Genomic DNA, 12,175 nt, shown 5'->3' with positions numbered 1-12,175 from the left:
TTCCAGCCGTCTTCAGCCCGGCTTGCTTGAATCCAGTGGCAAAGTGAGCAAGGGACTCACGTCTGAGCATACCCTGCCACACTTAAGGCAGCCAAAAGCGGTACAAAAGGGGGTGGTGATGGACAGAGCGTCTGAATCAATCAAACATTCACACCCAGTCAAAAGATCTGGGTTTAATCCATCACCGTTCTTTAGCCCACTCTGCCACCCCAGTTCAGACATGGCTATATGCAAATCAGTCTGACCCTGTGCCTCATGGGAACAGTCCAGCCCGAACTGCCAAGCCAAGATGATTCACCACAGACAGTACACCATCATACAAACTAAAATGTATATCATGGAATGTGCGCGGGAGGAACAACCCTTGCTGGGCTCGCCTAATCTGCTCTTACCACACCAGGCATGGCGTTGATCTAGCACTACTCCAAGAGAGACATTTAGCATATTGTACTAGCACCCTTGCTAGCGGGTTTAGTGTGCATCCCGACTTCTCCTTGTTCTCCACTTAAAAACGAGGAGTCCCCATACTGATTAAAAAAGGAGTTTCATTCTGACTTCTGGCTGTCAAGGCAGATCCACAGGACCCCACCTACTATTGCAAGATCTGCTTAGAGACGTGCATGTTTTATTGATAAATGCCTACGGACCAAATGCTGACGGCCCTGGAAAGCTTGGATTGAGGCTAGGGCTGCTGCACTTCACACAATCATTTGGGATGTAGTCTTCGGGATCTGCAGTCGAGGCTTGATTCTTCTGTCAGACATATCAGAGCATGAGACAAATTATTAAACACAATTACCCAAAATACATTTGTATACCTATTCCAGGCAAGACATCCAACAGATCAAGATTACTCTTTTTACCTACAGTCTATAGCTTACATTTCAGAATAGACTACTGGCAGGATACCAGCGATGTACTAGGATGACTAGAATAGGTGCCCAGAACCCATTCGGACCACTCTCCAGTGGTGTTCTCCCTACATGTCCCTACTGTGGCTCGTAGCTGCAGACAATGGTGACTGCAGCCTGAAGAACTGCAGCCTGAAGAACTGCTGTACGAGGCTTTTCAGTCTGATCAAGAAGTCTTTAGCTACATATTTCGAATTAAATCAAGACTTGTTCACTTCAGTCCACCTCTTTGTGTGAGGCTTTTAAAGCGCTTGTTAGGGGAGAGTGTTTTTCGAAAGGGCATGGCATACTTAAATCCTAGCAAGGACAACTTACAAAACATGGGTCTGAAATTTACTCTCTAAAGTGGGAGATCGCTGGTAGATCTGATTATGCCAGACTAGTTCCACTACATTTAAAAAGAGCTGACTTTGTGATGCAGCAGACAGGTGAAATTCTTGGGTAAATATGTGACCGCCAGCAATTTGGTCAGGGCGACCGACCAGCGAGGACTCTGGCTTGTATGATATGTTTTTAGGGGGTGGCGTCATATATTATTAAGATGTATTTGCATCCTCACCCGCCATGGTAACATTTTCCTATATGCCTTTCCAGACTGATTAGCAGTGGCCAATATTTCTCTGAGGCGGTCACGTATATCTTTTGACGTAGACATGATGTGTTTCCATAAACCTTAATGCTGACCAAAGGGAGAGGGTTTCTCACTATATACACAGATCGCAGCATTTCCTGGTGATCAAGTAATTTTGTGCACTTGTTTAGCAGTGCCTCATTCTAACTCACTTCTTAACTGATGCGGAAACAGTTAGGGAATACTTAATTCTTCACACAAGGTTTCTGAATATTGTCTTATTTCTGCTACTTTATAAATAAAGACTCCGTGAAATTCGTATTTGTTATATATCATGTGAGAATACATTTATCTACTGGATTGACATGGTTAGAACTAGATAATCGCCCGATGTATATTACTATGAAAAACCATAGAATCTTAAGACTGTATACATTCTTGTTCACATCACCAGATCTAGAGCTTCCTGTGAATGTACTTACTGAATGCACCATATCCAGAAGGAAGCTATAAGAGTGGGTCTGAAGTGATTTGGCCATATTTTTAACAGTCTGAGAAATATGCACTGGCCTCCAATGTGAGAAAGTACAGCCCTAAAATGTATCACTTTTTACCCTCTTTTGGGTGAAACTGTTTAGAAGCAAGCCTTAAGGAAATTTGCACGCCCCTGCTCAAATTCTTTTCACTGTATCTAACATCGAATTTCCTCATGGGACAAGACTTGTTCTTCCTTTCAAGGGGGTTCCTAAAGAATTTCCTTCTGCTTGACCTGAAGCCTCAGTTTCATGAGACACTTGAAAATTCTACTATTCCACGAGTCTTGGAAGAGAACCTGTGTGGCCTAATCTTCCAGGTGTTCTCATTGGAAAATTTCTCCAGTAAGATAAACAGACTTGTTTACAACTGCCCAATTAGAACAGAACAGAACTTAACACCCTTTTAAAATCCAACATATCAACGAGTGCTTAACTGAAGTCGCAGGGTAAGGAAAAAAAGACACAAGTAGTAGGGTGGTTATATGATTTACATGAAAGACTGAGTTTCTTTTTGGAAGAAAGTTTGGATGCGTGAGAAACTTGAGTGCTTGCTATCTGAAAATGCATGGGATAAATCTTTCTACTGTTTGGACTTCATTCTTGAGTCTAGGTCGATCAGATGTCTGCATATAGCCCTCTGCTTTCACTTATTTAATCTCGTGTCCACCTAAACAAGAATTTACAATGCAAAGGTCTCGTCTTTCTTAAAGTTAAAGCTATTGGCATTGCAAATGTTATTTTTTTTCATTTATTGTTTTTTTTAAACCAATAAATATATGGTATTGTCATTTACAATGGCAATAGGTAAGCATTAGAGAGTAGTAGAGAGTAATAGCTTAATCTCTCGCAAATGCGAGACCTATTGCATTTGCACCCCAACACTCACACACAACCACACACACACACTCACAGAACCCCACACACAGCCCCACACACACACACAGCCCCACACACACAGAGCCCCGCACACACAGAGCCCCGCACACACACACAGCCCCACACACACACAGAGCCCCACACACACACAGAGCCACGCACACACACACTCACACATCCACACATCCACACACACTCACACACACACACACACAGAGCCACACACACAGAGCTACACACGCACAGAGCTACACACGCACAGAGCTACACACGCACAGAGCTACACACGCACAGAGCTACACACGCACAGAGCTACACACACACAGAGCTACACACACACAGAGCTACACACACACAGAGCCACACACACACAGAGCCACACACACACACAGACACACACACACACACACACACACACACACAGCCACACACACACGGAGCCACACACACTCAAAGCCACACCCAGAACCACACACACACAGCCATACACACACAGAGCCAGACACACACAGAGCCAGACACACACACACAACACCAAGCCACCACCATTCTTTGACGGTGACTGTTGCACACTCATTTTCTGGTGGAAGGGCTCTCTCGAACAGTGATCTAGCCATGTTTAACTATTTTTTCTAGAAACAAAGTTCTGGTTAGATTCTGTGGCGGGGTTTGTGTGGAGCGTCACTGCGCGACAATGTAGGGTGCAGCATACTACGTGAAGTAAAAACAGGACTAGGCAGTCTACGCAGATATTGCCCCCTAATAAACAAGTCAATTCGGATAAGGAGTGTTGATAGTGCAACAGATCATTGTGGTGCTCTTTTTACAGAATATCAAATGGTGTTAAATTAGACAACCAACCCAAATTGTGCGCGCCATTCTGCGCAGAAGTGAGATACGTGTGTATCTAGCAGCACCTGATGACCCGCCGCCACTGGTGAGCACAGCAGCAGTGGTAAACACAAACATAAACTATGAGACCCCCTCGGTGTTCAAAAGAGACCCCTTCAGAAGAAGAGATTGTCAGACCATCTCCAGGTGCGGCTGAGACACCCTTACCATGGGAGAGTGTCAAAAGTACTGTTGCACTCGATGAGACCCCCTCAGTGTTCAAACGAGACCCCTTCAGAAGGAGAGAGTTTCAGACACTCTCAAGGTGCAGCTGAGACACCCCTTATCATGGGAGAGTGTCAAAAGAACTGATGGACTCTATAAGAACCCCTCAGTGTTCAGAAGGAGAGTGTCTGATCCATTCCAGGTGCAGTAGAGACACCTTCCCAGAAGAACTGCTAGATTCCGTGAGACCACTCAGTGTGCAGCAGAGATCCCTTCAGAGGGAGAGAGTGTCAGATGGTTCTACAACCTATGAGACCCCATCAGTGTGCAGGCCTTCAGAAGGAGAGTGTCAGATGGTGCTACAGCTTATGAGACCTCCCCAGAGTGCAGCACAGACACCCCTCACCGTTGCAGAGTCTCCGGAGTTCTACCGGAATGCATGAGATCTTCTCCAGGTGCTGCTGAGACGCCCCCTCCCCATACGATACTCCTACCCCAGAGAAGTGACCGCCCCTCATGCTGAGGGGTATTTTAGACATTCCGTTCAGCCAACCCCCTCCCTCCCCCTCACCCCCCCCCCCCTTGTGGCCCCATTTGCCTCGCGGACCCCCGTGCCCGGGTCTTCTCAGCCCAGGCTCCTGTCTTGTTTACGCAGCTCGGCCATTAATTCCTGCCCCGTTTAGGTTCATTGACGGGGATGTGTGAGAAGCCACTCCAAGGGTCCGGGGGGGGGGGTTCAATTCAAGAGTTAGCGAGAGAGATGGGGGGAAATTAAGGAAAGGGGAACTGGGGGAGGAGGGGACAAATTAAAGAGACACGCATTGGCACTACGGTGCCTCTGGGCCCTCACTCTGGGGCTTCTCTGATAACTTGCCCCCTGATAGAGCCACGCACAAGCTCTAGGAGTAACCAAATTTGCCCCGTGTTGCAGCGGCCCCCAACTGCGGCCCCGCTGTGAGCTTCCAATTCAGAAACTAATGGCACAGGTAAGCGGGGTCCCCAGTCGGGGGATCGTGAGACCCAAATGCATGTCCCCACAGTAGAGTGGCTCGCCCTCTGGCGAGCCCGCTCAGCAGAGGTGCCCCCTAAGCAGGCGGTATGGGCAGGCTGGGGGGGGCAGGCAATGTGCCCCTTCAAGCTCCCCTCCCCTTTGCACCCGAGACCTACTCACCGGGCTCTCCTGTTCTTCCTCCGTTTGGAGCCTCTCTTCCTTTTTCGGGCTCCACCGCGGGGGAAATGGATGCGGTGTCCGGGGGTCCGATGCGGCTTCCCTCGCTGCCGGAAGGCCGACGTCCTGCTGGGCGGCTCTCACCACGACAGCCATACGTCCCGGGCTGATCCTGTTGCCTGGGCAACGCCGGATCTCCTGCCGGCGTCCTGGCCAACATCTCACTTCACCCAGCTGCCTCCTTCATATCGCGGGACTGGACCAGCTGCCTGCGGGGCTCTCTCCCCCACACGGGATCCCCGCCAGCCACCGCAGTACTTCTCCGTGGCTCCCTCAGCACCACGGGGCTCTCCCTCACAGCACGGGACCCCCGGGTACAAATGCCGCTCTACTTCACGTTTCAGGAGCGCGGGGCGGGCTCCCATCCGCTTCCTGCTTCCTCCTGTCTCGCGGCCCCGCCCACGTCAGCAAGAGGCTGCCTGTCTTCCGGCTAAGTCTGGGCTGCGGCGGCAATTTTCATTGTGCCAAAACGAGGGGTAGGCTCCCTCGAGAGCAAAATTAAAGTTGGTATGTGGGGTGGGCATTCGCAAGGACGCAAATAGGCGGGGTGGGCACCCGCAGTTATTATACTTAACAAGCGTAAACACAAAGGAACTAAGCCCCGTCCTTTTCAGATGGGGGGGCGTGTTTTGGACTGAGGACGTCACAGAGAAAGAACCGAAAAAACACGCCCCCCAATCCGAAAAAGATAGGGCTTAAATTGAAAGACAAACCTCTTCTCCAATGTCTGGCCGCCATTTAGGAAGCCAGCCAATGAAGAAGAGGGGCGGGTTTAAGCCTCACTACTAGAAACATAAAATCTTGCCAGCGAGACTGCGCAATCGCAGCCTACACTAGCCGAGACCTAACCAGCGAGACTGCGCAAACGCAGCCTATGCTAGCCGAGACCTCAAAAGGAGGATGTCACAAGCTCTGGTTATTGTAGAAAAACAGATGTGGAGACTCTGTATGTCCAGTACATTTGCTAAAACTTTATAAATAAATATATTGGTATCTAACATCCAACAAACGTTATCCATAATCCTTTTTCTGTCCTTTGTTTTCTTCACCCCAATTTCCTAAGTTTGGTTACCCTTTGCCTTACTGTGTCTATGTATATGAAAAAGTAAAAAAAAAGCTATTGATTGTATTTTTTGCTGTAGTTTGGAAAATTGCATTTATTTGGTGAAAGATTCTTTATTATATTTTGCTGTATTGTATGTTCCCATTCAACAAAGTGCTGATTTGGGGGCTACTAAAGATGGCCACTTCTAATTGGTGATATTCTTTTTTTTTTTTTTTTTTTTTTTTTTTAGGTATTCTGCTGTGAATGAGATCAACAAGGCATTGGTACCAGATTCAAGTGTATTTGTGTACTTCATCACAAAGTTATCCAGAATGGAAGGGGAAATCTCTTACGTGGGGTTTCATGGAGGTAGGGAATGTTAGGCTATTGTTTGTAGTCCAACCAATAGTACACGTGTTTCTTGGTTTATTACTATAGCGTTTACATTTTACTGTGTGGGGTGCTGGGACCAAACTTTGATGCCTATTGCCTTGTTCTGTCAGTGTGAAGAGAGGAACCATACAAAAGAAAGGATCTTTTATGTACTTTACTGAATAACCTCTAGGCTCAGGGGCGACACTGCCAAAAAATAGGCAAATTAGTGTGGCGCAAACTCTTGCTCACTCAGTCTGCTTTACTGATTTCATGTGGGGGCTACTCTTTAATAGCACAACAATTGTTCTCCACTTTAATATGGATTTTCCACATACTTATTTTTATTATTCACCCCATTAGACCCGAATGAGAAATGTTTTGGTGCCTAGGGGAAAAAAAACACTTCATTGTTACCCTATGACATGCATTGTATGTTATATTTTAGTTATGTGTTGAGGCCAAGGGAGCACCCTCCCTTGCGGACTTAAGAAGGAAACTCAAGACTTGGCTTTTCGGCGGAGACACAGCACCCTCCGCTCCAGATACCCTAAGGGGTGACAGTGTTGCGCTATACAAATACTTTTAAAGATTATCTTACAGGGAAGATTTATATTCGAGGAGAAACAATTGCAATATAAGTTGCTGTAATTGAAACCGTTTACAATGTGGGATGTGGTTAAGACAAGATTAAAGATACAAGGGTGTGATCTGAAGTGGGTAGCAATATGTAATTTGAGTAGCCCTGCAGTAGAACATTTCCTGTCGCACATGTAAGAGGCCTACTCCTTTACAGTGAAAGTTTTGTGGTATTGGTCCTCGGCACATCACTGGTGTGTTACAAATACACCACTTGGGGGTAAAGTAATTATCCTCAAGTCAGGTAAATTACCTTTCCTTCCATAGCTAGCAAGGAAGGAAAGGCTAGCACATTTATTTTAAAAAGGAGGATCTCACAGGGTGCTGACATCCCTTCCTGTGATGTCCTGTAACACCAATGCTCATTGCTTATGCTAATTAGTCCCCCCACTTGTTTTTTTTTTTATGACTAATGCCCTGAGTGGGGGTTTAGGACACGTCAGGCTTACGTTTAAAAAATAGAACTAATAAAAACGGAATGATGTTGCCTATTTTACTTCAGAGCAATGTTGCCTGACAGACTTTGTAGTGATCAAACGAATTTCGGTCTATCTGCACAGTGAACTGGCAGCATTGAGGTGCATTTAAATTCAGAGGAGGCCGACGCAGGTAAGTGCGATAGGGCGGCGGTGGATAAGTCGACAGACGATGGAATAGGTCAAATTAAATAAATAAATAAAACCTATTCGGTCCCCCCGCCCGACTCCACTGCCCCACCACGCTTGCCTGCACCAGCCACGACTGATGTGTGTGCCTCCTGTGAGGGGGTCTAGGCAGTGAGTAGAAAAGACTGTTCCAGGCTGAAAGGGTTTATGGTGGATGCCCAAAGGCAGTGCTTAATTAATAATAATACAAGTACAGGTGCCAAAGCTTTTATTACACCACTGCCAGCATGGTCTCTTGCCAGAGTGGCTGTTTGCCGGGACTGACAAGTCTTGAAAGAACCAACACACGCCTTCTTCTTCCTCCATCCTCTTATTTCTGCCTCTGTCTCATTCTTGTAGGATGTTTTTTATCTCTACTTTATCCCTTTGTCTCTTTTCACAGCTTTCTTGACCTTTTTCTTTAAATCTATTCTGCTTTACTCTCTCTTGGTCAAATTTGGATGCTGAAAAATAATTCTTGGTTCCTAAAAATGAGTAACCAGGGCCACTACCTTTCACTTCCGATATAAAGGAAGCGCTGCCCCATTTCCACTTGAATTACATTCACTTAGTACATATAAAATGGTAGTTGCTGAATTGATTACACTCTCATGCCCATACTTAATCCATACTAATATAATAAAGAGAGAGCCCAAACCTTTGAGGCGGGTAATCTCAGGAACCACAGCACCAATCACAACACCCAATACAGCGTTGGAAAGGGCAGTTGCAGCAGAAGGACATAGGCTATGCAGACGCCCACCATATACATTAAAAGGTAAAAGATCCGTGCCAGCAAAGTAGTCCCTTGTGGGCATGTCTGCGTTGTGCTGTGGGCGTGTCAAACACTGGGGGCGTGTGGTACGTTCCGCCCTTCATGCCATGTCTCATCGTTTGCTGTGGGCGTGTGCTGGGGGCGTGGGCGTGTGTGTGGCGCAGGATTATGGGGGAAAAAGCCAGCGTTGTGCCCAATATTTCATTGTTTTTTCTTCCCAGGTTTTGTTCATTCCAGCTCCGGGTGTGCTTGCCCTGCGCTCCCAGTGACGTGCACCTGCTTTACTGTATGGAGGTCAGGCATGGCGCTATTCTCAAAGGCCAGAAGGAGCGCAAACAGGGGCCATTGTGCAGGAAATGTAATCTCGCCTTAACTTCCGGTCACTCCTGAAGCGCACACTGGAGATTTTCCACTTCTGTTGCGCACAGGCCTCGCGCCACACACCTCCGGACACAAGGCCCGCCTCCACGGAAATATCAAGAAAGGGACTATCCCTCCCCGGGAATATGTGATGATATTCCGCAAACCAACATCCCGCATATCATCACTCCGCAATTTTTATAACGCAGGACTATTGCTCCGCAAAGACATCATTTCTAAAACTTTTACAATGCATATGACTTTATCACGCATGCCATTATAACGCAAATGCATGTGTGGTAAAGTCATATACATTGTAAAAGTACATTATTAAAACATCAAATATATGTTTGTATATATGTGTGTATGTGTATATATAGATATATATATATATCTATATCTATATATACACATTTTTATAATTTAATTAAAACATTTATTCTTTTAAATTGCATTATTTATATTATTTTTATTTATTATTTTATTTTATTACCCTTTACACCCTAAAAACTAATCCCACCCTGCTCCCTTTAAATACCCCTGCACCCCATAATCATAACCCACCCTTACTCCTTAACCTCTTCGATGCTGATGACGGAACCGCTCCGTCAATAGCCGCGGTGGCGCTGTGCTGATGACGGAGCGGTTCCGTCATGGCCTGTCTGACGCGCCTGCGCGGCGCAGAATCCGTGCCTGCACTGGGCGTTCTATTGAGCGGGCGGGGCCATGACGGAACCGCTCCGTCATCAGCACAGCTCACCCTAGGCTGGTGACGGAGCGGTTCCGTCACCCAGTGTGTGAGCGCCGCGCGGGCCCCCCGCCCCCTTAGCGCTGCGGCGGAATAGCCGCCGCTGCGAAGGTGTTAAAATACCCCAACACCCTTAAACACTGACCCATCTTAACCCTATAAATATACCCTGTACCCCAAAACCCAAACCTATCCCTAAACCCTAAAAATACCCCTGTACCCCAAAACCCAAACCTAGCCCTGAGCCCTATAAAAACCCTTGTACCCCAAACCCCAAACCTAGCCCTGAACCCTAAAAATAACCCTGTACCCCAAAACCCAAACCTACCCCTGAACCCTAAAATAACCCTGTACCCCAAAACCCAAACCTAGCCCTGAACTCTTAAAATACCCCTGTACCCCAAAACCCAAACCTAGCCCTGAACCCTAAAAATACCCATGTACCCCAAAACCCATACCTATCCCTAAACCCTAAAACTACCCCTGTACCCCATAACCCAAAACTATATCTGAACCCTTAAAATACCCAAACATCCCAAAACATATACCTCAGTACCCCAAAACATATACCCCTATAGTCATACTTACCTTATCCAAACATTAAAAAAAAACCATGGTTTTACCATTCATGCATTTACAACGAATTTCGTTGTAAATGTATGCGTGGTAAAAGTATATAAAATGTAATGCCATGCGTTATAATGGTATTGCGGAGTCATGGTACTTTCGTAATGAAAGTATGCGGAGTGATGGTATGCGGAAAGAAAGTTGCGGAATAATGGGTGTTTACCCTCCCCCGGTAAGTACATTGGTGGCACGGCGGGCAACATCTCCAGCAACATGCTCATATTTTTTCACCACCCATTTGAAAAATGCACAGGTCTCTCTCATTGATGGCCAGCACCGACATACACTTTTAGACACACCTCCCGCCACAAGTTCTAGAATTGCGAACTTTAGAGCTGGGGAGCTACGTTCGAATCTCGGCATCAGCTCAACATCCTGTGATTCCAGGAAAATTGTGTTGTCTCCCCGTGCCTACCACAAATGAATGTGTTCTTCTGTAATGTAAATTGTGCTCATGCCATGTTGTCGAGTTCGCGCTATATAATATTGCAAGGAAAAATAAAGTAGGTAAACTCGAGTTCACCCCCTACTGAACGCGCATTCTTAAGTGCATCAGCAGTGCACTGTGAATCGGAGCGTTTCACAGGCCTGTCACAGATAAGGAATGCTATCAAAACGAAATCCTACAAAACAATACACTACTGGCCGGCAGCAAGTCATACCCAGACCACGTCGGGACGGGCTGCTAGTGTAATTTAAAGAGAAACTGTGCTTCCTTTCTGAGAATAACGAACGATCCCGGCACAGTTAATTCCTAGAGCTGAAATGTTTCGCTTTCGGTTTCACAGCACAGGAACATTTCAGCTCTTGGAATTCGCTTTCTTTCTAAATTACGTTGTGCCCCATCGATTAGGAAACAGTGAAAGCTTAGCTCTTACAGTGGAGTTCACGCCCCGAGATGGTGTTTTAGTTAGTTCTTTTTTGTGAACGAAACAACATTTAATAAAACATGTTAGTGTACCTCCCAGCTGCTGCCGATTTTCTGTTGGAGTTTTAACAAAACTTATTGCATGGCGTACTATAAAATAATCTCATAAGATTCTATACCTCAACTAATATCTTGTCCAATTTTACTTCTTTTTCTGTGTCTCGGTTAACCGCCATGCTAAAAAAAAGCAATCTGCACTTTTTATTGATCTTTTTATTAGAAACAAACATAAATACAGGCTACATCATAGAAAAATGGTTGAACATGGAAAAGCAAAAGCTCAAGCAGAGAAAGCCCTAATAAATGGTGGTTATTTAGTGAGTTATTTTAACAACCCAGTCAGTGATGTTCAGTCTTGTGAGCATTATGTGCTACCAACCACGAAGATCAGGGCTGTTGAGTTGCATTGGTTGAAATACCAACTCCACTCAGGGCTGCCCTCAACTCTGCTGCAAGGCTCATAACAGGCTCTAAAAGAAACAATCATATCACGCCGGAGCTGATATCCCTAAATTAGCTCCCATATGAAGCTAGGATACAACTAAAAGTTGCATGCATGGCACATAAAGCCATTCATTTCAACACCCTGATATACCACGCTCAAAAACTGGAGCTCTTTGGTGGCTCTAGATCTTCTAGAAGTGCCAGCTCATTACTGCTCAAACCACAGAAATTCCATAAAAAGAAAACTTACAATCAAGCTTAATCGTGTATCCCCCTGGGTATATAGAACTTCCTACCCCCTGAAGTCAGGCGGAATCCCTCTATTGCCTTTTTCAAAAAGGAAGTTAAAGCGATACTGATGATGACATTTTTGCCTAAGAACTGGAGCTTCCCAGGCTCTAGAGGGCACACTAGT

General features: G+C 45.9%; 1 protein-coding gene across 1 annotated transcript in view; it reads left to right on the top strand.

The window, feature by feature from the left end:
- Window positions 1-12,175, top strand: part of RNF213 (ring finger protein 213) — a 2,876,335-nt gene that overhangs the window by 1,827,916 nt on the left and 1,036,244 nt on the right. Inside the window, exon 30 of the mRNA XM_086931045.1 lies at window positions 6,474-6,592. Coding sequence (XP_086787171.1) covers window positions 6,474-6,592 — 119 coding nt within the window. The remainder of the gene's footprint in view (window positions 1-6,473; window positions 6,593-12,175) is intronic.

Source organism: Lissotriton vulgaris, chromosome 7, assembly GCF_964263255.1.
Source record: "Lissotriton vulgaris chromosome 7, aLisVul1.2, whole genome shotgun sequence".
In the NCBI taxonomy this organism is placed as follows: domain Eukaryota; kingdom Metazoa; phylum Chordata; class Amphibia; order Caudata; family Salamandridae; genus Lissotriton; species Lissotriton vulgaris.
The sequence above is the reverse complement of the archived record's forward strand: the minus strand, read 5'-3'. Positions and strand labels throughout refer to the sequence as shown.